The sequence below is a fragment of the Macaca nemestrina genome, chromosome 11 (assembly GCF_043159975.1).
Source record: "Macaca nemestrina isolate mMacNem1 chromosome 11, mMacNem.hap1, whole genome shotgun sequence".
Lineage (NCBI taxonomy): Eukaryota > Metazoa > Chordata > Mammalia > Primates > Cercopithecidae > Macaca > Macaca nemestrina.
Genome location: NC_092135.1, coordinates 11004443 through 11032287, shown reverse-complemented (window position 1 = coordinate 11032287; position 27845 = coordinate 11004443). Strand labels below are relative to the sequence as shown.

At 37.2% G+C, this 27845-nt stretch overlaps 1 protein-coding gene and 1 pseudogene across 3 annotated transcripts in view; one reads left to right on the top strand and one right to left on the bottom strand.

The window, feature by feature from the left end:
* Nucleotides 1–27845, top strand: part of LOC105492474 (erythrocyte membrane protein band 4.1 like 5) — a 170604-nt gene that overhangs the window by 53916 nt on the left and 88843 nt on the right. For all 3 annotated transcript variants that reach the window (XM_071072608.1, XM_011759648.3, XM_011759652.2), the window contains exons 5-16: nucleotides 898–976; nucleotides 2283–2327; nucleotides 2507–2559; nucleotides 3744–3864; nucleotides 4002–4089; nucleotides 5256–5344; nucleotides 8430–8499; nucleotides 12839–13008; nucleotides 14042–14148; nucleotides 15698–15725; nucleotides 24359–24401; nucleotides 24810–24925. In XM_071072608.1, coding sequence (XP_070928709.1) covers nucleotides 898–976; nucleotides 2283–2327; nucleotides 2507–2559; nucleotides 3744–3864; nucleotides 4002–4089; nucleotides 5256–5344; nucleotides 8430–8499; nucleotides 12839–13008; nucleotides 14042–14148; nucleotides 15698–15725; nucleotides 24359–24401; nucleotides 24810–24925 — 1009 coding nt within the window. The remainder of the gene's footprint in view (nucleotides 1–897; nucleotides 977–2282; nucleotides 2328–2506; nucleotides 2560–3743; nucleotides 3865–4001; nucleotides 4090–5255; nucleotides 5345–8429; nucleotides 8500–12838; nucleotides 13009–14041; nucleotides 14149–15697; nucleotides 15726–24358; nucleotides 24402–24809; nucleotides 24926–27845) is intronic.
* Nucleotides 9472–10329, bottom strand: LOC112428588 (small ribosomal subunit protein uS5 pseudogene; annotated as a pseudogene).

Below are 27845 nucleotides of genomic sequence, written 5' to 3'. Positions count from 1 at the left end.
CTGCCCTAATATTGAAAATATTTTGAGACTTTGTTATAGTATTTTAAAATTAAGAAAAATGAAACAATTCACATAAAATGTTAGTGTCATTCAGAGAGAGAATACCATTGTTTATTCATTATCCAACTTGACTTTTTTTTTTTTTTTTTTTTTTTTTTGAGATGGATCTTGCTCTGTCACCCAGGCTGGAGTGCAGTGTCGCGATCTCGGCTCACCACAAGCTCCGCCTCTCGGGTTCACGCCATTCTCCTGCCTCAGCCTTCTGAGTAGCTGGGACTATAGGCGCCCGCCACCATTCCTGGCTAATTTTTTGTATTTTTAGTAGAGACAGGGTTTCACCCTGTTAGCCAGGATGGTCTCGATCTCCTGACCTGCCTGCCTTGGCCTCCCAAAGTGCGGGGATTACAGGTGTGAGCCACCGCGCCCGGCCCCAGCTTGACTTTTTATCAGACTTATTAGGGCACCTCAACTCTTGTCTCAAAATTATGAGACCACTGAGATTATGGAATTTAGTGAACTTGCTGAAGTGTATTTGTGTGGGAAGATTTCACCATGAGCATTTAAATAGGCGTTCTTCAGTGTAGCAGGTTTTCAGGGCTGTTAGATTGCACAGTCAAGACTTTTATTTGATGCATTTGGCTCTGAATTGTTAGAATTAATCTAGAGCTGTCTATTGGGATGAGAGATTATAGTAATATACTATATGATGACATGGTACATTTAAAAAAATGTAATTGATCATTTAGCATCATGTTTAAGCCTATGATCGATCTAACCTGAAATAATGCCATCAAAATCTGATCTTTTGTCTCACTTCAGTAGATTTTTGACCAATTTTCTGGCTGAAAAGTATTGTTTAGTTTCTTTTATTAAAACCTTTTTTTTTTTTGATGACAGTTGGTTCACCCTATTGTCTGCATCTTCGAGTTAAGTTTTATTCCTCAGAGCCAAATAATCTTCGTGAGGAGCTAACCCGGTAAGAACACTATTTAGAATTGTGCCAGGGGTATTTTGATAGTTTTGAAAGATTGTCTGTATATTGTTTCCAGTTTATAGCCAGCTAATAAAATGGATTCCTGTCCCCTGGTAACAGGACCTCAAATAATAGAATTTTATTCTGGGACGTGTTTTTTAAGTGTATGATTTTTTTTTTCCTTTATCATTTTCAAAATAAAGAGTTGGTTCCTTAGCATCCTCCGAAGGTGACTAGTGATTTCTTTTTTTTTTTTTTTTAAGTATCACTCTCAACTCGGGAATGTTAACAGGATTGACATGTTTCAATACATTGCAATATTATATTTATTGATGTTGAAAATAATCTGTCTTTGGCCTCAGGGAGTTTATTTAGATTGGTTTTCGACTTTCTTTACTCATTGAAATGCCATTGATTAATAAAAAAACATTAGATTCTGATTGATTTGAATAGTTTTGAATAAACCTTATGTTATATATACTTATTTTAATTTTATCCTGCCTCTTTTGTGTTTATTCATGGTCTTTATTGTAAATTCATCACTCCATATACACATACTATTTATTAAATGAAAAAGTTGAGCTTTTGAGTTCCTTTAGAAGGATTTCCTCTAGAACACCTTGACAATGAGATTGTAGCTATCATCTGTAATTATATCCATGCCTGTATCCCTTCACATAAGAAGTACATGTGTCATTCTGTCATCCAGGCTGGAGTGCAATGGCACGTTCTCAGTTCACTGCAACCTCTGTTCCCCCAGGTTCAAGCAGTTACCATGCCTCAGCCTCCCAAGTAGCTGGGATTACAGGCACGTGCTCCCACCCCCAGCCAATTTGTGTATTTTAGTGGAGATGGGATTTCGCCATGTTGGCCAGGCTGGTCTTGAACTCCTAGCCTCAAGTGATCCACCTGCCTTGCCCTCCCAAAGTGCTGGGATTATAGGTGTAAGCCACTGTGCCAGGCCTGTAATTAAGAATACTTCTAAGAACTAGTGTTAGATCAGTAGGGTAATTATAGTTTACAATTATGTGTTTGACATTTCAGAATAGCTAGAAGAAAAGAATTCAAATATTTCTAGCATAAAGAAGAGACAAATGTTTAAGGTGATGGATACTCCACATATGCTAACCTGATCCTTACAAATTATATGAATGTGTTCGATTATTTCATGTATCCCCAAACTATGTACATCTTTACATTAACAGAAATAATTTTTAATAAAATAATACTTCTCAAATTAGAAGGGTAAGATTTTTTTTCACAGTAGACTGTGCTATTGGGTTAAATTTGTGCCTTTTATTTTTCTTAGGTATTTATTTGTTCTTCAGTTAAAACAAGATATTCTCAGTGGAAAGTGAGTATTAGTTATTTAAGGATAAATGCACATTTTCATGGGTGGTTGAAAATTATTTTGAAAGTAATTTTATAGTTGTGAAAAAGAAATGGTCAACATAAAACATGTATTATTTTCATTTATCTTAAAGTGAAGGTTATGAAATCAACTTGTCTAACACACTTGTGTTTCGGTCTCAGATTAGACTGTCCCTTTGATACAGCAGTGCAATTGGCAGCTTATAATCTGCAAGGTAAGCAATTCTTATGTTGACTGTTAAGACTCAAGTATAATCCTTTTTTTGTGTGTTTTTAGTTAAAGAAGATTCTGATTATGAACAAGCAAAGAGACAACACTGTTTTTGTATAAACTTGTATCAGTGTCTAACCCTGACTTTTACTTGTTTTAGAACATTGCCTTCTTTTTCTTCTCTTTCATGTAGTTGCTCCCTTTCCACCTAAAGTATTGAAGCGTCATAGTCTACCTGATAAGTCTGTGAATGTTATGATTGGGCCTTCAGCGAACTTTTTCCTTAAAAGAAATGCAGTTATATATGAGTAAATTGTTGCTGAAGCCATATAGCTTAGCAGTCCTTTCACTCCAAACCTACATTTTGTTCAGAAATAGCCACAGATGAGTACATACATGTTTGTGCATTGTTCAGATTTTTCCCTGCTGCTTCCTACCCCCGGTTTTTTTAAGTTCCTTTCAGTTATTTCTTTAGGATTAATAATTTTAAAATTTTGGAAGACAGGGACTATATTTAGATTGGTATGTGGGGTCACACTCTATGTAATCAGTATATTCTTTTATTCTATTTTTTTTCAGACAGGGTCTCACTCTTTTCCCCAGGCTAGAGTGCAGTTGCATGATCTCTGAAGCCTTGAACAACTGGGCTCAAACGATCTTCTGCCTGAGTACCTGGGTCTACAGGCCATCATGCCTGGCTAATTTTTGTACTTTTTTTTTTAAGAGACAAGGTCTTGCTATGTTGTCTAGGCTGGCCTGAAACGATCTTCCCACCTCAGCCCCCCGAAGTACTGTGACTATAAGCATGAACCACTATACCCAGCCTTAGTAATAGTCTTAATAGATCCCAGTTAATTGTCTTTTAACGATTACTAAATTTTTTCAGTTGTTCACTATGAGGTCAGAGGTATTTCTTTATGGAAGTCTAGAAAGCAGTTTTCAAAGGCTAAGCACTGAGGTGTGAATACATTAAGAGAAAGATATGTAATTAAAAATACACTACCAACAATAAATATGAGATATATGTGTATGACTGATAGGCTAGTTTTACTTTTGGAGACTTGTCTGAGTATTATGAATTTTTGCAAGAAATTCCTAAGAATCTAGTCTTAGCAGTTTTCATTAATGAAATGGTTTTTAAAGGATTTAGCAGGAAATACATATAACTTTTGAAACTTATGTTTATAGCTGAACTTGGTGACTATGATCTTGCTGAGCATAGTCCTGAACTTGTCTCTGAGTTCAGGTTCGTGCCTATTCAGACTGAAGAGATGGAACTGGCTATTTTTGAGAAATGGAAGGAATACAGGTATCTGGCATTTGACCATACTTTCTTTAAAATCACCACAACAGTTATTTCATATTCATTTTCCTCTATTTCTATCCTTGGTATAGAATTTATTTTATATTTATTGTTACTTTAAAAATCATTGTTTTAAATTTCAGAGGTCAAACACCAGCACAGGCTGAAACCAATTATCTGAATAAAGCCAAATGGCTAGAAATGTATGGGGTTGATATGCATGTGGTCAAGGTAAGCATTGTGTTGTGATGCTTTTTAAAAAATTTATTCTTTGGAGGTTTGCAATGACTGTGGCATTTTTCAGTATGAGGAAGGGCATGGAGTTGGCATAAGCTAGCACTGGGTACTTTGGATGTATGGTTAAAAAGTTTGAGATTAAATACCGAACGACTAGAATGTCACAGAAACGTTCATTATAAGAAAGAGGAGAAGCAACCAAAATCCCAACAAGGTACTTGGTCCTTTTAAGCTGTTATTTATTTATTTATTTATTTATTGTTATAAAAAATTGTTTTAAGCTTTTGAGCCATGTGTTACCCTTTTTACTTCCTATTATATGACTAACACTGAGTAGGCTCTGTTAAAATAATTCAGGATGCAAAGTTGAAGATGTATAGCTTAAGGACTTTGATAAACTTTAGAACAGCTTTGTAGTGATTTATTTCTAGTTTAACTAGTGACAGTTTTCCAGAAAGGCAGTTGTATTAGTTCGTTCTCACACTGCTATAAAGACATAAATTTATAAAGAGGTTTAATTGGCTCATGGTTTTGCAGGCTGTACAGGCCTCTCAGGAGGCCTCAGGAAACTTACAATCATGGGGGAACGTGAAGGGCAGACAGGTACATCTTTACATTGCTGGCAGGAGAGAGAGAGAGCAAAGAGGGAGGTGCTACACACTTTCAGACAACCACATCTCGTGAGAACTCATTCACTCTCATGAGAACAGCAAGGGGGAAGTCCATCTCCATGATTCAGTCACCTCCTACTAGACCCCTCCTCTGATACTGGGGATTACAGTTTGACACAAGATTTGGGTGTAGACACAGAGCCAAACCATATCAGCAGTCCTTCCCAAAATATATGATTTAAGTGGTAAGTACAATATGGGAAGAATGTGGAAACAGCTTTGTTTGTAGTGGGAGTGTAACTACCCACTTTCAATGAAGGTACACTCTAAAACTGTAGTGTTTCCATGACTAGAAATAAAAATATATGCATAAATTTTTCTGAGAATGTTATTATGGATACTCTAATTGTTGAAAACATCTCATATATCAATATTAGCCTGTATATAATTAATACAATTCAATACAAAAATAAAATTTAAAAGTTATGTCAAAATGTGAAACCTGTTTTGTACAAATAAAGTTAACACATTTTTCTCCCCTTAAATTAGGCTAGAGATGGGAATGACTATAGTTTGGGACTAACACCAACAGGAGTCCTTGTTTTTGAAGGAGATACCAAAATTGGCTTATTTTTTTGGTAAGCAAGAGTTATTGTCGAAGATACTATTGTTTTGGTTTTTAATGAGTAAAACCATTTATATAAAGTTAATACATAAACTAGAGTTTGGAAATCAAATAGTTTTGAAAAACTTGTCAGTGAAAGCAGCTGTCTCCTATCACACTACTATGCATCATTTTTCCCACTCTCCAGAGGCAATTATTAAAATTCTTCTAGCTGTATTTCCCATTAGTTTCAAAGTATACCACAATATCTATCTTGATATAAATATTTATATTTTTATATATATCAGATGTTTACATAGGTACTTTCTTCCTTCATGTAGTTATGCTTTTAATATTTATTATTCCACAATCCCTTTACTCCCTATTGTGTAAGAGGAAGATGTTAATATTTTTATCCCTTCTCTAAGCTATGCTCCTTATACTGTTCCAGCTTTTATTGTTCATACTTGTAAATTACATTTACGTTTTACTTTTACATCAAGGATAGATTTTACTTGGATTTCTTGGCCATAATTGAGTCCACCAGGTTTTGTCTGGTATTCTAAAAGCTGAGAATCAGTTGTGCTTACAATAAGATGTGTCTATCAGAACTAGTACAGAGCTTAGGTGTATACTTGTGTACACTAGACAGGGACTATTGGCGCAAACACCTTTGGTATCAAACTCAAATTCTGACACATCCAGTTACTTTTAACATAGCCCACTAAGTCTATTTTTAGCCATTTCTGCTTTATATATCCCATGAAACTGCACCCTAACATTTGCTGGCCATAGATAAGGCAAGCTCTGTAGGTTAAAGGACCCCAAAACCATGGCTGCCTTTCTGAGTTCTCTGACTTTGATCCCTCACACTTAACTGCTGAATGCCATCCCCTAGGCACTTAGGCCCCCTCTCAGATTCCCCTCTTGACTGAGTTTCCTTGCCCTCTTCCCCATCTGCTGGTAGCCTTGCAGCTGCTGTCTCTGGAAGGTCACCTGCTATTGAAGGACCACCCCTATCATGCAACCCTTTCCAAGCACTGCTCAATAAAGCCTGTTATGCAGTACTTTTTCTTGATCAGCTCTGAAGTCTTGGAACTCACAACTGGTATTACATTTCCTTTCTGTTTAGCTTTTTGTTTTTGTTCTAGAGCTTTTGGCTTCCCTATCTCACATACCCCACATATCCCTTTAAATTACCTACCTTTGTCTTCTCAAGCTTTTTTTAAGTTATCAAGGGTTGCATTAAATGGTTCTTCTGTTCCCCTTGGAACTGTTTGCTGCTCAGGTTGCTCTCCATTTTTTATCTTGAGACTTCCCTTTCCCGTGTTCTCAGCTAGGATCCTGTGTAGTCCTCCCATGGTTTCCTTTTTCTTCGTCCCCTCCACCCCCTCCAACTGCCTAAGTAAAGGAAGTAACTGCCTAAGAAAAGTAATTTGTTTGAATCCTTAAATGCCTTAAAATGATATTTTGTCTTTCATTCTTTCTTGATAATTAGGCTGAGAATTGAATTTTAGGTTGAAAATTATTTCCCTCAAAAAATTGAAGGTAGTATTTCATTTAGTTTTGCATCTGGGTGTTCTTGCTAGGGACTCTGAGAAACTTCAGTTGAACACCTTTACAGTTGTCCCTTGACGGGTGAGGAACCGCAGGCAATAATCTTCTCATTTCTTGGGTGTTAAATCACCTCATGCCTCCAGCTTGTCCTGTGGGCAAATGGAACTTGCTTCCAGGCCTTAAGAATGGGTTAGGCAGAGAGATAAAGAAAGTGCCTTTTGTTCCTTTTCATAAGGTTGTCTTGAGAGTTAATTAATACTTGTAAAGCACTTAGAAGACTACTTAGGGCAGGCCAGATGGCTCACTCCTGTAATCCCCGCCAAGGCGGGGGCTCACTTGAGGTCAGGAGTTCGAGACCAGCCTGGCCAACATGGTGAAACCCTGTCTCTACTGAAAATACAAAGATTAACCAGGCATGGCATGGTGGCGCATGCCTGTAATCCCAGCTACTCTGAAGGCTGAGGCAGGAGAATTGCTTGAACCTGGGAGGTGGAGGTTGTAGTGAGCCAAGATCACACCACTGCACTCCAGCCTGGGTGACAGAGCGAGATTCTGTTTGCTTTCCTTCTCCTGCTATTATTTATTTATTATTATTTTTTTAGTAAAGCTCTTGCAAAGAAGTTATATTTTACATCTATTTTATATGTTATATTTAAAGATTGGTCAATGGGAGTGAGTGTCACATTGTTTCGACATCCACAATTTATGGAAATACAGAGTTCAAATGTGGTTTGGAATTTACAAGTAGGGAGATACAGTTGGAAAGTGGGCCATAAAGCGAGGTTAAAAAAATTAAGATTTATTTCCTCAAAACAAAATTCGTGTTGAAAACAGAGTTGAGGCTGGTTGCAGTGACTCACATCTGTGAGAAGACTTCCAACACTTTGGGAGACCAGGGTGGGAGGATCACTTGAGCCCAGGAATTCGAGACCAGCCTGGGCAACGTAGCGAGATGCTGTCTCTACAAAGAATACAAAAATTAGCCTGGTGTGGTGTGGGAGTAAGGCTGAGGCAGGAGGATTACTGGAGCCTGGGAGTTCACTGCTGCAGTGATCTATGAACACACTACTGCACTCCACCCTGTGCGACGGAGTCCACCCTGTGCGATGGAGTGAGAACCTATCTCAAGCAAACAAAAAGAAAAGAATTGGAAACCGTCATCAGTGTTTTTCTTTGTGGCTTTTTTGGAAGCTTTATGTTCATTCCTATGTCTAGTTCCTGTGTTGCTGCTCTGCTTTAACACTGAAACAATTTTACCTAGACTTAAAGAATCTTTTACAACATAATTGAGACCTATCAAATACATAGATTTCTTGGTTTCTTTTTCTTTAATATTTTTAATGTCTGATATGTGCAGCCTCAATTTTGTCAGAGGTCATTTTTGAAATATGTACTTTTTCTGTTTCCTTTCTTTTGATGGGTATTGCAAATTACGTTTACCCTTCTGTCAATTTTTAATTCAGGAGTTAGATGGTTAAATGTATATGAAGTAAAAACAATTTTTTTCATATTTAGAGAACATTTATTTGTAATTTGGCTTTTATTCTTTTATTATATTATAGGCCGAAGATAACCAGATTGGATTTTAAGAAGAATAAATTAACCTTGGTGGTTGTAGAAGATGATGATCAGGTAGGAATGAAATTATATTACTTGTTTTACAGTGACTGTATTATGTGGTAACTTATTTCCCTAAAAGAGGGAATGTACCTCATTGTTTTATAGAGCCACAGAATGGAAACAGTATAATTAATGCTTTAAATAATTTCCTTACTTGGGTCATAGCATCCTAAAAATATGGTTTTCTGCCCTTAGGATGAAAAATAATATAAAAGTCTCTTCTTGTTTCTTCATTGATAATATATCTGAGGTACATAAAAAATTACATTTAAGTGACTTTTTTTTTTTTTTTTTATTTTTTTAAAGACAGGGTCTCTCTCAGTCACCCAGGCTGGAATGCAGTGGCACTATCATAGCTCACTGCAACCTTGACCCTCTAGGCTCAAGTGATCCTCCCACCTCAGCCTCCTGAGTAGCTGGGACTGCAGGCACATGCCACCACGCCCGGCTAATTTTTCCATTTATTTGTAGAGGCAGGGATCTCAGTATGTTGCCAAGGTTGCTCTCAAACTCTGGCCTTAAGTAATCCTCCCATCTTGGCTTCTCAACATGTTGAGATTACAGGAGTAAGCCACTGTGGCATACCAACTTTATCTATTTATTAACTGATCAAAAAGATCTACCTAATAATAATAAAGCCTTTTGAATTAAAGATTACCGTTGTATCAGTTACAGTGTGGTTCTTAATTGATACATGCATGGATGCAAGTCACATGCATGTATTAATGCACATCTTAATGCAAGAAGCCAGATTAAAAAAATTATGTATTGAATGATTCCATTTATATGATACTTTAGAAAAGGCAAGAAGAATTTTACTTTATGCAAATTAATAAATTTTAACATATGCATACAGATATAGATAAAAGCAATTTCAGCAAAATATTAACAGTTGTTGAATCTAGACACTATGTATATGGGTATTCAGTTTTTCTGTATGTTTAAACATTTTTATAATGAAAATTTTTTTTTTTCAGGCTTAGTTCACTTTATTTTTCTCGTATAAAAACCCTGTGTTGTAGCCACAGCTGGAGCCTGGGTCCACTGCACGGAGACTCTGGTGTGGGTCTTGACGAGGTGGTCAGTGAATTCCTGATAGGGAGACTTGGTAAATACAGTCTCCTTCCAGAGGTCAGGGGTCAGGTAGCTGTAGGTCTTAGAGATGGCATCAAAGGTGGCCTTGGCGAAGTTGCCCAGGGTGGCAGTGCAGCCCCAGGCTGAGGTGTAGCAGTCATCGATACCAGCCATCATAGGCAGCTTCTTGGGCACAGGCACTGAGATGATGCCAGTGCCCCTGGGTGCAGGGATGAGGCGCACCAGCACAGAGCCGCAGCGGCCTGTCACCTTGCAAGGGACAGTGTGGGGTTGCCGATCTTGTTCCCCCAGTAGCCTCTGCGCACAGGGACAATGGAGAGTTTGGCCAGGATGATGGCCCCACGGATGGTGGTGGCCACCTCCTTGGAGCACTTAACACCCAGACCGACGTGGCCATTGTAGTCCCCGATAGCAACAAACGCCTTGAACCTGGTGCACCGGCATCATCTTCAAAACCTCGTCTTTGAGGGAGGCCCCCAAGAAAAAGTCAGTGATCTCAGATTCTTTAATGGGCAGGGAGAAGAGGTAGATCTCCTCCAGGGACTTGATCTTCATGTCCTTGACCAAGCGGCCCAGCTTGGTGACTGGCATCCACTCCTTATCCTCGGCCTTGCCTGCGTGAGCTCCGTGGCCTTGGCCCGGGCCCCAGATGCCACTGCTGAAACCTTCGCGGAAGCCACAGCAGTTCCCCATCCCAGGGCCACCAGGGCCTCCGGGTCCCCCCGTTGCACTGGCATCATCCACCATTTGGTGTTTTCTCGGAGAAGAAGATTTTTTTAAAATCCAGTTCTTTCATTTTCCTCTCCTCGGTAATTTCACCGCCGTACTTTTCCTATTTTAAACACACAATGGAATATCATGCAGCCATAAAAAAGAATGAGATCTTTTTTGCGGGAACATGGATGGAGCTGGAGGATATTATCCTTAGCAAAGTAATGCAAGAACAGAAAACCAAATACTACATGTTCTTACTTACAAGTTGGAGCTAAATGATAAGAAATTATGTACACAAAGAAGGCAAGAACAGACACTGGGGTCTACTTGAGTGGGGAGGGTGGGAGGAGGGAGAAGAGTAGAACTGAGAGATAACTGGGCTTAATACCTGGGTGATGAAATAACACGTACAGCAAACCACCATGACATGTGTTTACCTGTGTAACAAACCATCTCTTGTACCCCAAACCGAAAATAAAAGTTAAAAAACCAAAAAGAGTGCTGCTGTGAACACTAAGGTGTGTGTGTGTGCATTTAGCCAAATCTCTTTCCAAAGTATTTAATACGAGTGTATACTCCCACCAGCAATGTTATTGGTTATTTTTGTTGTTGTTGTTATTTTTTAAAAAAATGTTTAAAAAAAATGTTATTTTTTTTTTTTCTGGAATTCTGTCTTTCTCATTTTAGCCATTCTTGTGGAGTAGAATGTGGTTTTAGTTTGTGTTCCCCTAATGATGACTCTGGTTTAGTACTTACTTACTTTTATGAAATGCCTACTCAAATCTTTTGCTCATTTTTCTATTAGGTCATGTGCCTTTTATTCATTGAAAAAATTATTTATATGTTCTGGATATTAGTTCTTTGTCAGGTATTAGTGTTGCAAGTATCGTCTGCTCCTTGGCTTACCCTTTTTCCACTACTTTTATTTTTAGATGACATGTAATAATTGTACATATTTATTGTATACAGAGTGATGTTTTGATACATGTATACAATGTGTAATTATCAAATCAGGGTAATCAGCATATCCATCTTTACTGTCTTTTTTTTTTTTTTTTTTTTTTTTTGAGACAGAGTCTCGCTGTGTCTCCCAGGCTGGAGTGCAGTGGCGTGATCTCGGCTCACTGCAAGCTCCGCCTCCCGGGTTCACGCCATTCTCCCGCCTCAGCCTCCCAAGTAGCTGAGACTACAGGCGCCCGCCGCCACGCCCGGCTAGTTTTTTGTATTTTTAGTAGAGACGGGGTTTCACCGTGTTAGCCAGGATAGTCTCGATCTCCTGACCTCGTGATCCACCCGCCTCGGCCTCCCAAAGTGCTAGGATTACAGGCTTGAGCCACCGCGCCCGGCCCTTTACTGTCTTAATAGTGTCTTTAAATAACCTGAAAAGTACCAAAAATTATAAAATAGATAACCATCTTATTTAGGATCTAGATTTAACATTTTTTACATTGAGCTTTAGATCTCTTTTAGAAACAGATAAATACAATTATGTACATGAATAAATAATACCAACTAAAGTCTAACCCCCTGATTACCTACCCCCTTTCTTCTGGTACCTGTTCACTATTTTTGGAGGGTATTATTCTCATATATATTTTGTAACTTTTTCCAAATATTAACACATATTAGAATTGTTAAAAACTTGCATAATTATATATATTTGCAGCTTGCCTGTTTTATCTAAATGTGTACCTATGTAGATCTAACATATATATGCTATTGTGTAATATGAATAAACAATAGCACATTCATTCATTCATCATTTATTCACTTATCCCTCTGTATAATTTTTTACATATGCCGCTATTTACTTGACCATTTCTCTTTTTTTGGACGTTTAGGGTTTGTGCCAAGTTTTACTATTATAAATGAGACTGAGGAAATATATATCTTCATATATAACTTTTGATGTTTAGGAAATAATTTTCCCTGGAGAGGCAGTATGACTTAGTTGTTAGAGGTGTGTGTAGATTCTGGAGCAAGGCTAATGGTTAAGTTCATTTCTGGTTTTCTTTCTTAATAGCTTTGTGACTTTGGGCTTAATTTCTTTGAGCCCCAGTTTCCTCATCTATGAAATGGGGCTAATGATAGTATCTACTTACTGAGATAATTTATGTGAAATCCTTAGAAAAATTTCTATGTGAATGTTAACTATTATAATTAGACTCCTGGTAGTGTGGTTACTAGGACAAAGATGTGAGCATTTTTAGGGCTGTCGATATATACTGCCAGATCTAATATGATCCCTCAAATTATAATTACACAGTTATCCCAAATAATGGCAGATGAAATCTCATTTTATGTCTCTCTGACAAATGAGATCATGTAAGTAGAGGGGAATAACTCTTAGGAATAATTTTGTATTGGCTGAGAAAATGAACAACTTGATTTCAACTCTGCCCTTATGTCGATACTATAAAGAGTGTCTGAATTTCAGGGAGCACACTAGATCCTTTATTCATGGATGTGTTTGTATCTCAGAAATAGGAGATAGGACTGTTTGAACTAGTAATCATCCTTTTATATATCTTTTCTTTTTCAGGGCAAAGAACAGGAGCATACATTTGTCTTTAGACTGGATCATCCGAAAGCATGCAAACATTTGTGGAAATGTGCTGTGGAGCATCATGCCTTCTTCCGCCTTCGAGGCCCTGTCCAAAAGAGTTCTCATCGATCAGGATTTATTCGACTAGGATCACGATTTAGATATAGGTTAATTTTAATAGCTGTTTTATCTATCTTTCATTGCATACAGTCCAAAAAATTTAGGCCAACCTTTTTATTTTTACAGATTAGGTAGAGAGGAATAAAGTGGTTTGCCAGCGTCTTCCATTGACCAAAATGAAATAGAAAAAGTGGTATTGTTATTGGTTATAATTTCTCGAATAGATGGGAAAACAGTAATTGTATAATGGCTTTTATATCCCTCTGGATGTTTATTTTATATATTAACCCACTCCCAATTTATCTATTTAACAAGAGTTTTATGCACTCTCCACCCAACACTGGATACCATATAGAAAAGGGTTTCTTGCACTGAATGAGATATTAGTCTGGATAACATTTATGGTCCTTTATAAGCCTGAAGTTCATTATTCTCATGACTCCTTGTTTGTTGTCATGAGTTAGAAATGTTTTGGTTTACTGGAGAGTGGATTATTGGTTGTGAGTGTTCTGCATGCCATGGAAATCAGTTACAGAAGGAATGGATTGTTCCAATAATGTGGCAAGTTGATTGCGTGGAGTTAATAGAAGTAGTATTCTGTTCTACTTATGTTAAAATCAGGAGACATTTTCTGAACAGAATTTAAATGGAAATCAAGGAGAATAAGACAATAGTCTTAAAAAACATTTCTGGAAAATTATACTGAAAAGTGTGTATCACAATTAGAAAAAGTAACTGAAAATATTCTTTTAATTACACACTTTGCACTGAGGAATGTAGATGGGAATGAGAGGGAGTTTCCATAAAAGGACAGATATTCCAAACTTATTTAATGTGTACTTAGGTGATATGCATACATACAAGAAAAATAAAACCAACATAATCTGTTACATAGTTAACAAAAGCCTAAAGAGTGAAAGAATGATGTGGTAAAGAGAGAGATCAAGACTATTAGTAGTTGTTCCTGTGGGATGAAGTTTAGGATGATTCTTTTAAGGAGAACCTGAAGGTAGACTGTCTTATTTGTGTTTGCTTTATTACTGTAGACCTAAAATGTCCCTTCTGTTTTGCCTCATTTAGTGGGAAAACAGAGTATCAGACCACAAAAACCAATAAAGCAAGAAGATCAACATCCTTTGAAAGAAGGCCCAGCAAACGATATTCTAGACGAACTCTACAAATGAAAGGTGAAGTGCAACCCTCTTTCAACGGATTATTTTTCCTTGACAATTAATTATGTGCTGGTGTTGTTTCCATAAGAGGAAGTTACTCAATCTCCTCCTCAGGTCTGTTCCAGTCAACTAAAGTACTTTCCTGGCAGAATCAATTTCATGGGATACATAGAGAAAAATTGCCTGTATTGTTAGCAGAGATTAAACTTTATGTTAATCCCAATTCAAATGATAGTCTGAGGTTATGTTCAGTTTTTGTATACAAAACTGTGTTTCTGTAGAGCAACATATTCTCTCCCTTTTTGACTTATAGATCTCATTCTAAAACATCCCTTAATCCCCTTAGGAATTTTTTAAAATATTATTTTTATTTATTTATTTATTTTGAGATAGTCTCACTCTGTCGCTTAGGTTGGAGTGCAGTGGTGTGATCTCAGGTCACTGCAACCTCCACCTCCCAGATTCAAGTGATTCTCATGCCTCAGCCTCCTGAGTAGCTGGGGTTACAGGCATGTGCCACCACTCTTGGCTCATTTTTATATTTTTAGTAGAGACAGAGTTTGCCATCTTGGCCAGGCTGGTCTTGAACTACTGACCTCAAGTGATCTGCCCACCTTGGCCTCCCCAATCCTAAAAGGATTACAGGCATGCCTGGCCAAAACATTGTCTTGTGATGAATTTTTTTAAGTAAAATGTATTTCATATTGTATTATAATATTAAGGATTCTATTAAATGCTATTTTAAAATATATTCATCATTGTTACACATAGACATTTCCTAATTCATAATTGTTACTTGCTGGTTAAGATCGATTATATAAGAAAAAGCATTGTTTACCTTGACAAATAAATTAAACCTTGTGTTTGGTTTTAAACTGAATTTGCATTAAAATGCAAATTTAATTTTAAGTATTTCCACTGTCAGAGTCATCACAAGTTGTCCAAAAACAACTGTAATGATCTGATGTTTGGCAGTATTGACTTTTTTATAAAAATGATTTATACTCATAAGTTTTGGTGTGGCTATAAATTAAATATACATCTGTAAATGAATTGTGAAGATTTTAAAACCCTAAGTTTCCTCTTGGTTTCCGCTGATGAGAATTCGTAATCTGTCAGCTCACTCTGGAGGCTTACAGATTGGTTCTGTTTAAAAGGTGGAGATATATATGCATTCTGTTGCTTTATTTAAAAAATGAAAATAATTGCCATTGTTGACTTTATGGTGTGAACCCCAAGACACTTTGGTGAATTGAAGGTTTTTAGATTTATGGTTGGGGCCAAATGTGGTGGCTCACACCATTAATCCCAGCACTTTGGGAGGCCAGCGTGAGAGAATTGCTTAAGCCCACAAGCTCAACTCTCAGGAGTTCGAGACCAGCCTGAGCAACAGTAGTGAGACCCACCCGTATCTCTACAAAAACACTAAAGACCCTTTCTCAAAGAAAGAAATGTATGATTGTGAAACATGGCTTATAAAGCAATTAAAGTTTTGCTTTGAGTAGTGCAGCAGTTTATCATGTAAGATAAAACTAATGAGGTGTTATCTTTTTTCTTCTGTTAGCATGTGCTACAAAACCTGAAGAACTTAGGTAAGTAATGGTTTGCAACTTAGGAATTGATACAGAATGTTTGGAATTTATGTAGTTGCTATCATTAAGCAAATATTTAAGAACTATCAAAATGTCAGGTTGTCCCTAACACACCAGGGATATATCAGGGAATAAATAAACATGTAATGCCAGATAAAATTGACATGATGTAAAATTAGAGCAGTTTAAGGAAGTAAAGAATGGGGTTGGGGCAGATGAGCCATTCATGAAGAGAATGACATACATTTGTTATTGGCAAGTGGCTGAGGATCTAAAGATAAATTATGATCCTTGTACATAGGAGCACAAAGAACAAAATTGATTTGCAAATAAGCAATTTTATTCCTGGGATAAATCCCAGTTGGTTGTGGTGTATAGTCCTTCTTTATGTTGTATGTTGCTGGATTTCATTAGCCTAGTATGTTTTTGGATTTGTGTGTCTATTCATCAGAGATATTGGCCTATAGTTTTCTTATAATGTCATTGTCTGGTTTTTTATGTGGGGTGGGTAATACTGGCTTTACAAAATAAGTTTGTATATGTTCCCTCCTCATCTATTTCTTGGGAAGAATTTGTAAATAATTGATATTAATTATTTAAATGTATGGTAGAATTCACCATTAAAGCCATCTTTCTCTTTATGTGAAGCTTAGAAATTCTTGTGAGATATCTATTCAGATTTTCTTTTCTTCTCTTTTTTTTGCGGGGGGGTGGTGGTGCAGGGCCTAGCTCTTTCACCCAGGCTACAGTCCAGCAGCTTGAGCATGGCTTGGCTCACTGCAGCCTCACCCTCCTAGGCTCAAGTAATCCTTCTAGGCACTTGCTATCATGCCTGGCTAATTTTTAAATTTTTTGTAGAGATGGGGCCTCCCTGTGTTGCCCAGGCTGGTCTCAAACTCCTGGGCTCAAGCAATCTTCCTGCCTCCGCCTCACATCTTGCTGGGATTACAGGCATGCGCCACAGCACAGGGCCCTCCCTAATTCTCTTTTTCTTGATTCAGTTTGGGAGTTGTTGTCTTTCTAGAGTTTATCTGTTTTATCTATGGTATCTAGTTTGTTGGCATACAGTTTGTATTCCCTTTTCCTTTGTATTTCTAAAAGGTCCATAGTAATATCTCCTCATTCCTTTCTGATTTTTAGGATTTTGAGTTTTTTTTTTTCTTGACTAGTATAGCAAAAGGTTTGTCAATTTTGTTGACCTTATCAAATAAAACCAGCTTTTGGTTTCATTGATTTTTCTGTTTTTCTGTTTCATTAATTTTTGCTCTGTATTATTTTTTCCTTCTGCTTGCTTTAGGTTTACTTTGCTGTTTTTCTAGTATCTTAAGATGGAAGATTAGGTTATCTGAGATATTTATTTTTTTAACATTTAAAGATATTAAATTTCCTTTCAAGCACTGCTTTAATTCAATAAGTTTTGCTATGTTGTGTTCTTGTTTTTTGGTTGTCTCAAATTATTTTCTAACTTGTGATTTCTTCTTTGACTTGTTTGATTACTTAGGAGTATGTTGCTAAATTTCTATGTATTTGTGAATGTCAAAATTTTATTTTTTTCTAAATTTATTCCATAATGGGTAGAGGACATACTTTGTATGATTTCAGTCCCTTTCAACTTAATGAGACTTGTTTTATGACCCCTCCATATGAGTCATCCAGGAAAATAGTTTATGTGTACTTAAGAAGAGTATATATTTTGCTGTTTCTGAGTGGAGTGTTTTATAGATGTGTGTTAGTTTATTGTGTTCAGATCTTCCGTTTCATTGTTCATCTTTTGCCTAGTTTTAATCCGTTTTTGAGAGAGGAGTATTGTAGTCTACAACTATTGTCTATTTCTCCCTTCAGTTCGTTTCTGTTTTTGTTTCATGTATGTTGTGAATTTGGGGTAGGTATGTATGTGTTGATAATTGTTATAGTATACTGATGGACTATTCTTTTTATTGTGATAAAATGTTCCTTTTTATGTCTAGTAACTTTTGTTTTAAAGTTGATTTTATTTGATGTAAATATTGCCAGTCCAGTTTTCATATAGTTGCTTTTCCATGATATAACCTTTTCATCAAGTCTGGAAGTTTTCACCCATTATTTCTCTAGATATTCTTTATGCTCTCTTTCTCTTCTCCTTCTGGAATTTTCATTAACATGTAAGTTGTTACACTTGATGGCTTTCTACAGGTTTCCAAGTCTTTTCACTTCTCTTGATACTTTTTTTTTTCAGACTATGTAATCTCACTCGACCTGTCTTCAAGCTTACTGATTCTTTTACCTACTCAAATCTGCTATGGAGCACCCCCTTTGTTAATTTATTTCTGCTACTGTATTTTTCAATTCCAGAATTTCTCTCTGGTTCTTTTTTATAATGTCTATGTAATGATACTCTCAATTTGTGAGACACAGTTGTCATACTTTATTTCTTTAGATGTGGTTTCCTTAGTTCTTGAACATATTTAAAATGGATGATTTAAACTATAGAGAACTAGAGGAGTATTAGCCCCATCTTCTTTGCTGCACCCACCAGAAGTAGAGCTACCACCACACCGAGACTGGACAAGGGACAGAAAAGCAAATTGTGGATCAAATGTCACAGACTTAGGCCTTAATGAGATTTAGTAGATTTTCTTGAATAAATGATTCTCCACTTGGTATGTGCCTTTTAATGATTTAAAAAAAAATGGCAGGGCAAGGAAGCTGGGTGCAGTGGCTCACGCCTGTAATCCCAGCACTTTGGGAGGCCAAGGTGGGCAGATCACGAGGTCAAGAGATCAAGACCATCCTGGCCAACATGGTGAAAACCTGTCTCTATTAAAAATACAAAAATTAGCTGGGCATAGTGGCAGGCGCCTATAGTCCCAGCTACTTGACAAGCCGAGGCAGGAGAATCGCTTGAACCTGGGAGGCGGAGGTTGCAGTGAGCCGAGATTGTGCTATTGTGCCCCAGCCTAGCCAACAGAGTGAGACTCTGTCTCAAAAACAAAAAACAAAAACAAAACTAGGAGGCCAGGCATGGTGGTTTATGCCTCTAATCCCAGCACTTTGGGTGGCCAGAACAAGAGGATTGCTTAAGCCCAGGAGTACCAGACCAGCCTGGGCAACGTGGTGAAACCCCATTTCTACAAAAACCACAAAATTTAGCTGGGTGTGATGGCACCTGCCTGGGGTGTCAGGTACTTGGGAGGTGGGAGAATCACCTGAATCCAGGAAGTTGAGGCTTCAACGAGCCATGATCACACACCACTGTACTCCAACCTGGGCAACGGAGTGAGACCCCGTCACAAAAACAAAAAAATTTTTTTCTTGGCTGAGCGCAGTGGCTTATGCCTGTAATGCTAGCACTTTGGGAGGCGGAGGTGGGCGGATCACTTGAGCCCAGGAGTTTGAGACCAGCCTGGGCAAAGTGGCCAAACCCTTTCTCTACAAAAAATACAAAAAAAAATTAGCCACATGTGGTGGCGTGCACATGTAGTCCTCAGCTACTTAAAGGATGAGGCAGGGGGATTGCTTGAGCCAGGGTGGCGGAGACTGCAGTGAGTTGAGGTCGTGCCACTGCACTCTAGTCTGGGTAACAAAGTGAGACCCTGCCCCCCCCCAAAAAAAAAAGAAAGAAAAATTTTTTGTTTGTTTGTTTTTTGAACCACTTAAATGTTTGTTTCACTGGGGAGAGTATCTGCTTTTGTTTTCAAATTACCATTCTGAAGGTCTTGCTTCTGATGGCTCCATTATTTTAATTAATTAATTAATATTTTTTGAGACAGAGTCTTGCTCTGTCGCCCAGGTTGGATTGCAGTGACGTGATCTTGGCTCATTGCAACCTCTGCCTTCCGGGTTCAAGTGATTCTCCTGCCTCTGCCTCCCAAGTAACTGGGATTACAGGCACACACCACCATGCCCACCTAATTTTTTGGATTTTTAGTAGAGATAGGGTTTCACCATGTTGGCCAGGCTGGTTTCAAACTCCCTACCTCAAGTGATCTGCCTGCCTTGGCCTCCCAAAGGGCTAGGATTACAGGTGTGAGCCACCACACGCGGCTGGCTCCATTAATTTTAATATTATTCATTACAACGAGTCTATAGTCTCATATAATGCTTAACAATTGGTATATATTAAAGTCTCCTAGAATGCCGGTTAAAGATAAGATTCAGACCATACCCACAAATCTAGTTTATTTTTGAATTTGTCTATACTCTTACATGGCAGGTGTCTCACTAGACCTTTTTTGAAGGAAGTTGGTTATTTTTGGATATTGAGTATCATCAGCCTCACCTTGAAATGTCCATTTTTTTTTCACTTTGAAAGCTGTTAAAGCCAGTCCGTGATTAGTGATTGACTATAGTAGCACTCTGGTTTTTGAACAAGGACTCCCCTCAAGTTTCTTTAGCTGTCAATAGGCTGTTGAAAATAAATAAATAGAACAAGGAGGAAGTGAAATTTCTGTGAGATTCTCTCCGTGAAATTTTTATTGGTTAAAAAACAACATTTTGTGCCTTTTCTGTGCTGTATACTTTTATTTTTCTTGGATTTGTTTATAAGCTATGCTTTTCAGAAAAGTAGAGTAATGGCTGGGAGGGGTGGCTCATGCCTGTAATCCTAAGACTTTGGGAGGCCAAGGCAGGCAGATCACCTGTGGTCAGGAGTTTGAGACCAGCCAGGCCAGCATGGCAAAACCCCATCTCTACTAAAAATACAAAAATTAGCTGGGCATGGTAGCGCGTGCCTGTAATCCCAGCTACTCTGGAGGCTGAGATAGGAGAATTGCTTTAACCCTGGAGTCGGAGGTTGCACTGAGCCGAGATTGCGCCACTGCTCTCTGGCCTGGGTGACAGAGCGAGACTCCATCTCAAATAAAAAAAAAGAAAAAGAAAAATGGAGTAATATTTGAGATTTTTCTTTATCTTTGAAACTATTTTGTTTATTTAATGGATTATGGCATGCTTTCCTGAAAAGGAGGCTGGGATATGGAATATTAGAGCTTAAAGTAAAAAGTGAGTACCTGCTAAAGTTAGCAGAAATGTGAACAAGTATTCAGCAATGATACATAGTTGAAAAATTAAGGCTTTTATTTGCAAAAATAGGAGGATTTTCTCGAAGATGTTCTGAAACACATTTCCGGTAAAAAAAAAAAAAAGAATATATACATAGTGCCTGTTTTGGAATTATGATTAATTTAACTGTAATGGCTAAATGTTAGTGTCTCTTCATTAGTGATGCTTTTGGCTCTGGAAAACATAGCAGAAATGGCATATTTAAGGAATGATTTTTTTTTAGACTAGGCTTTTAGAAATGAGATGTAGAGGAGGACCCAACTCTCCTGAAGGGTATTGAGCACCACCCATCGCAGTGCTCGAGAAAACCTGAGCTCAGACTGGCATGTTGTATGCCCTTTCACTCTTGCCCTTCCAGTTCTGTTTGTATGAACAGTTTTGCGCCATTGAACCGTGGAAAGCAGTACTGTTTGAAAAGGCACAACTAGACCTGAAAAGCTTCTCAACCTTGTATTCTGCAGTTTTGTAAAATGCCTATTTGAATAACAGATTTTTTAATTGGCTAATGTCAGTCATTTTTCTTGTACTATTTTGGCTCCTAACTACTCTTGTGAGTCATGAATACTGTACAGTATTTTAAGAGGTGATGTTTAAAGGATAGTTGACATTTCAATTACTGGTACGTCTTATACAGGCTTAATATGCAGTCTTGAAGACAGGAAAGAGGAAAAGAAAAAATGGTAGAGGAAATCAAATGAGTAGAAGATATACTATGTAAAAGCAAAAGGGTCAGTTATTTTATCTAGTCCTTTAAAAAGGGAAGTTTGAACTAGATTAGTAATGAGAAATAATTCAGTAATTCCTTAATACTCATGGAAGTGAAAGAATGTATATAATTATCAGAAAATAATGCTTTCTGTATTTCAGACAATTTAAAACAGGAAGCTATGGTTCAATTAACATCACTTTATAAGTATTTTGTTCTCATGTTATTCTTATTGATCACCTAGTAAAGTTATTTCTAGTTAAAGGCAAAGCTTCCAAGAATAACCAAGGGACCATGGACTAGTAAGTCTAACTTCTGTACTAAGCAGGCTGGGCGAGATTTCATTAAGGCTTAGGATCATGAGTATTCTAGGAAGAGCAACATGGTTAGTAAAAAGAAATTGTACCTGATGGGTATAATCTTTAACATTGCCATGGCAGTGAACCTACACTAAATTGTTTTATTTATTTATTTATTTATTTTTGAGGGAGGGGTGGTGGTGGTTTTTTGTTTGTTCGTTTGTTTGTTTTGTTTTGTTTTTGAGATAGGGTCCACCCAGGCTGCAGTGCAGTGGCATGATCATGGCTCACTGTAGCCTCAACCTCCTGGGATCAAGCAATCCTCCTGCCTCAGCCTCCAAAGTATATGAGACTGCTTCAGGCACACACCCCAACACGTAGCTATTTTTAAATTTTTTGTAGAGCTAGAGGTCTGGCTCTATTGCCCAGGCTGGTCTCAAATCCCTGGGCTCAGGCATCCTCCTGCCTCGGCCCCTGAGAGTGCTGGGATTACAGGCATAAGCCACCATGCCTCACCAATAGTATTTCTTTTAAAGGTATTTTTTTGTTGTTGTAATTGCTATTATTTGTATTTTGCTAATATTAACTCATTTAGTCGTTCTAACAGTCCCATGCAACTGAGTAACCCAAGGTGTACAGAGTAGACCTAATGACACAGCTTGGCTTTGAACCCAGACAGTGATAATGCAAGTTATGGTGACTCAACTTGTAATTGATCTGTAGTTCTTAAAAAAATGGAATATAAAATGTGTTCACTCTTCATTCCCCAGCTTTTTAGCAGGGCCTCTCTTCATTCTTCGGTTCTTAACTGGTTGGCTTTCATTATCAGGTAGCGGTTTTTGCTTTCACCTTGTTAGAAAGGCTTCTGGATACTCTATTCAGAGGTTGTATTTGAGAGCTTTGCCTGTTTCCTTAGTAGAATGACATGTGGGCTGGTTATAAAATAATATTCTTGGCCGGGCGCGGTGGCTCAAGCCTGTAATCCCAGCACTTTGGGAGGCCGAGGTGGGTGGATCACGAGGTCAGGAGATCAAGACCATCCTGGCTAACATGGTGAAACCCCGTCTCTACTAAAAATACAAAAAACTAGCCGGGCGTGGTGGCAGGCGCCTGTAGTCCCAGCTACTCGGAGGCTGAGGCAGGAGAATGGCGTGAACCTGGGAGGCGGAGCTTGCAGTGAGCCGAGATCGCGCCACTGCACTCCAGCCTGGGTGACACAGCGCGAGACTCCGTCTCAAAAAAAAAAAAAAAATAATAATAATAATAATATTCTTGATTTATTGCTACGGGAGGTCTTTGCCAACCTGATAATTGGTAGGGATTTGCTTTTAAATCTGCTCGGGGTACCCGAAGTATTCCTTCCTTATCCTTGAAGATTAGTGGCTGAACAATAAGGGATTGATTGTATTTAATTTTCTGTCTCTTTTTCCTGAAACACAGTGCTGTCATTAAATCTGTAATTTTTTTTCTCACTTTCAAGGAATTTTTTTAATCTTTGAATTATTTTTTATGTTAGTTGAATTTCTTACTTCAAGGATACCATATATCCTTGTTTTCGAACGTCTGACATTAAGAAACCTTTTTTCTCATTTCGTTGTGAGTTATAGTTCATCTTTGAGTTTTTATTTTATTGAATTTTTTTTCCTGCTGTTCTGTAGTTTCTATTTTTTTTCTGTATTATAGGTTGAGGGTTTTTTCAAGTGCTTTTTGTGGGGATGGCAGGGTGGGGATGGGTACAAACGACACTGAGTTTGTTTTTGTTGTTGTTGTTTGGTTTTTTTTTTTTTGAGATGGAGTCTGGCTCTGTTGCCCAGGCTGGAGTGCAGTGGCGCAATCTCGGCTCACTGCAAGCTCTGCCTCCTGGGTTCACGCCATTCTCCTGCCTCAGCCTCCCAAGTAGCTGGGGACTGCAGGCGCCCGCACCACACCAGGCTAATTTTTTTGTATTTTTAGTAGAGATGGGGTTTTACCGTGTTAGCCAGGATGGTCCTGATCTCCTGACCTCATAATCTGCCCACCTTGGCCTCCCAAAGTGCTAGGATTACAGGCATGAGCCACCGTGCCTGGCCTAAACTGAAAATTTTAAAACGTGTTTGTAAGTCATTTGGAGAGGAAGGTGTACACACAGAATTTTCAAACTTTCTAAACCTTTTATACTAAGGCCTTTTGAGTTATAAAATGCTGAGTTGTTGCTGACACTGGAAAATCTTGAGGGTAGGAATATACAAAAGAAGTGACAGTTAAGTTTATGTGGGTCTTGTGTTGCTGTCTTTGTTAGGTCATCCTTGACAGCTGTCATCCAATGAATAAACATTAGTTGTGAAGCATACCTCTAAAGCATGATTAAAATACAGGTATATGGAAACATCAAATGAGCAACTATAGAAAAGCAAGTATTTGCCTATAAGAACAAGTGTTTTCGGGTATCTGACATTCTTAGTTTTAGGTACCAGCAGTAGTTTTATTCTTTATTTGAAACAAAATGTTAATATCTTTAAAATAAATATTTTGTTAGTGTATGTGTCATCTTACAAAGTGAAGTCCTGAGATTTCATATAGAATTTTTAATAGATTTTTTTCCCCCATTACAGTGTTCACAATAATGTTTTGACCCAAAGTAATGGCTCCCAACAGGTAAGACAACATTAAGTTTCTAAAACACCAGATTGCCAGTTAATTATGGTAACAGTAGTACTATTGATTGGATTTTCAGTGGTGTATGTAACCTTGCACAAATTGTGTGCATTTTCTTTTCCTTTTCCCTTAAGTGGTTCAGTAATAACTTCCTGTTATTTTTTCTCTGAGATTTTGTAAATGAAACAGCTGCTGTATAACATTTTCTGTCACTGTGAATCCAAGAACATAATTTAACTGGTTACTAATATTTCATTCATTAACTATCTCTGAGGTGGTATATAAAATTCAAGCATTTGTTTACATTTTATTTGTTGGCTTTGTAAATAGTACTCCATTTTAGTATTTGTTGATGAAGAGATCTGTTACCTAGGCAAAATAGATAATTTTTATAATTTTTGTCCGAAGGCTTGGGGGATGAGATCTGCTGTGCTTGTGAGTCCTTCCATTTCCTCTGCTTCTGTGCCAGTGGAGATAGAGAATCTGCCACAGAATCTTGGAACAGACCAGCATGACAGGAAATGGTTTGTTAATTCCTTAAACTAAAATAAAATATTGCCTACTTAATTGTATTCAGAATTCCAAGCCGTAATCTTAAAGTACTTTAAATATGATTGAAAGCAAATTATTCATATTTGTGAGCTGGAAAGCATGTTATTAAATAATCATATTGTGATGGGGAAAATAAGGATGTTGGTGATAAAGGGAGTACAGTTGTCTAAATGAAGACCATCGGACAGCTGTCCTTATTATTTATTTGAAACAAAACATTAATACATTTAAAATAAATCTGCTCTTATTAGCTTGATGTGGTAGTGGTGGATGACTCTCTATTGAAAAAGACAGTAGAATATTTTCCCAGGTCCATAAGGAAAGTATATCCACTACATGTTATTCCAGACAACATGATGCTGCTTCGAATGTGTTTTCCTCATTAAAGACAGAGGGTAAAGTCAGAAGTGAAACATGATTAAAATCTGATAAAGCATGAGATACCCTAAGGAGACTGAGAGAGAATCTGATGACAGGAAAAGTATACTTTAATTATTTAGACTTCCAGGGTTTTTTTTTGATTAATAGTAAATATACAAGTATGGATACTTTGTGTCTTATTGGAGTTAATCACTTGAGTTCATCCTTTCCCAAATAAATATATGTGGCTTGGTGGGGGCTTCTTGGGGATTATTTGATTCAGTGGTCATGTTGGGTGTATTACCTGTTCAAGTTATTTTTCTGTTTGTGAAATGAATTTTGATAATTCATAGGATTTTTCTCTTTTTCTTTTGCTCTTAGTTTGTGTAGTACCTGAAATCTAATGCATTTCTGTGGTGATCTCAAGGTTTTGGTCAGCTTTCTGTGCAGCCAGTTCTTCCTTCATGGTGGTGGGTCAACAGTGGTTGGTGATTATTTTCAGTCTTTGCTATGTAATTATTTTTCACTGTTATTTTGGCTTAACTAACTGCAAGGTGCCTTGCTCTTGATATTTGGACATATTTTTACTTCAGTTCCAAATAACTTGCGATTAGTTTATAAGATTGAGTTCTCTTCTCCCCCGGCCCCATTTTCTCCTTTTTATTTTCTTTCCATATGGGTGTGTGGTGGTGATACTTTGTGTATATTTGTGTGCATCTGGGTACACACCTAAAAGCGTAAAGAGCGAGGCTTATGTCAAATTTATTTTTTAAAGTCATTTTTAGAAAGTGTCTTCAATTTCTTATGGAAAACACAGCTCCTGTAAGCAGTTATGTTTTATCTCATTGATGTTACCACCAAGTTCTGTTCGCAAGGAAAAATAGTACTGAGACTTCAGCTGTAAAAGAAGTGTCTTTTATATGTTTGCCTTTTACATTCATATGGAATGAGGGTCTAATTAGTTGGCATACTATATTACAACACTGAATCTGAGTTTTTCCATATTAGTAGGTACATATTTAAATCTGATTTTATTTGTTAGGTACTACTTGGTTTATTTGACGCATCCTTTAGAAAGACCATTGAATGTATTAAATTTTAAGGAAAATGAAAAATTTGGAGCTATGTGTTTTCCTTTCTTTATGTGGTTGTGCTGAGACCTCCTTTGCTGAAATAGAGTAAAGTGGTGCTCTTTATAACAAAATAAGCCTCATGTCAACAAGGGCATGGAACTGAATATAGAGCTGGCATGTTTTGGAGATAATGGACTCTTCCGCCTTAATTTCAAATGTGCTCTGCATTTCATTCTTTTTTCTGCATGCTTTGATTCTCATTAATGCTTTCAAAAAAATATAAAGCAGTCCTCCTTTAGAAAGTGATAAGTGGTTAAAATTTGGAAGTGCTTCCTATGTTTGAACAATTGGGCAGAATAATGGACCATTCTATTTCTGGCAGATAACTTTCAACCAGTTTAATCTAAACCTACTCCCTGTTCGAGTCTTCAGCATTTTTTTTGCTGGTATCTTTTAAATGACGCCATTATTAGAGTGAATGATTTGGCATATCAGTAGCTTAGAATAATCAGGTATTTAAAATTTCACATTTTGAGAAACAATTCATGTATTGTAAACCCACAAATCATTTGTAAGCAACAACAGAAACAAAACAGTGTTTAGAAAATCTTGCATTGATAGGGGAGAACATAAACCTAATTTAGTTTTCTAAATTTTTAGAGACCATAACTTGAGGATTGTGATTTTTGTGAGCTAGGTCTGGTGAACAAATTGTATTTCAGTTAAAAGAAAGATGATTTTGTTATAAAAAAGCCTTCCAAGTTTGTTTTGAAAAATTATTTTAATTTCTTTACAGTTTCCCTAAGGGATAAAGGTGAAGATTAATGTTTTGGTTGAGTTAGAAAGATAACACTTATTAAAAATGTATTTTTGCACATATTTTATATTTGGGGTGGTATTTTCCTTTGTAGTTATTTTAAATATGTGCTACCCTTTCTGCCATGTCACCAGACTTTGATTTGCTTTCTTTCTACTGGAGGACTCTGATCACTTCTAACCAAGAACTGCATGTATGCATGTTTCAGTCTTAGAATTCTATAGACCTTTTCTATAGCACTGTGATAAAAGGTGCCTAATATGCTTACTAAACTACTTCTTGGAGAAGGGTGTATCATCTCATCACATTATCTGTACCTGTTGAATTTCATTTTGAGATCTTGTGAACTTTAATTATATAAGGAGCGATGATTCTCTATTGTTAATTGGGAACATTGATGTAAAATTACATGGCCTCTGAAGGTAGATTTTTTATTTTTAGTGCTCTGTCTGAATTTTGTTCCCTGGGTTTCAGTTCTGTGAAATCTCATAATTTAAGGAAGAATTTTCACAGTTTTCCTTTTCCATACATACTTTTGTCCTTATGTAGAATTCTTTTTTCAAATATTTGAAGTAAGTAGATTATGAATATTTTTTTCTTCTGATTAAAACCCCTAATAACATTTCTGCTTTTAGTGTTAGT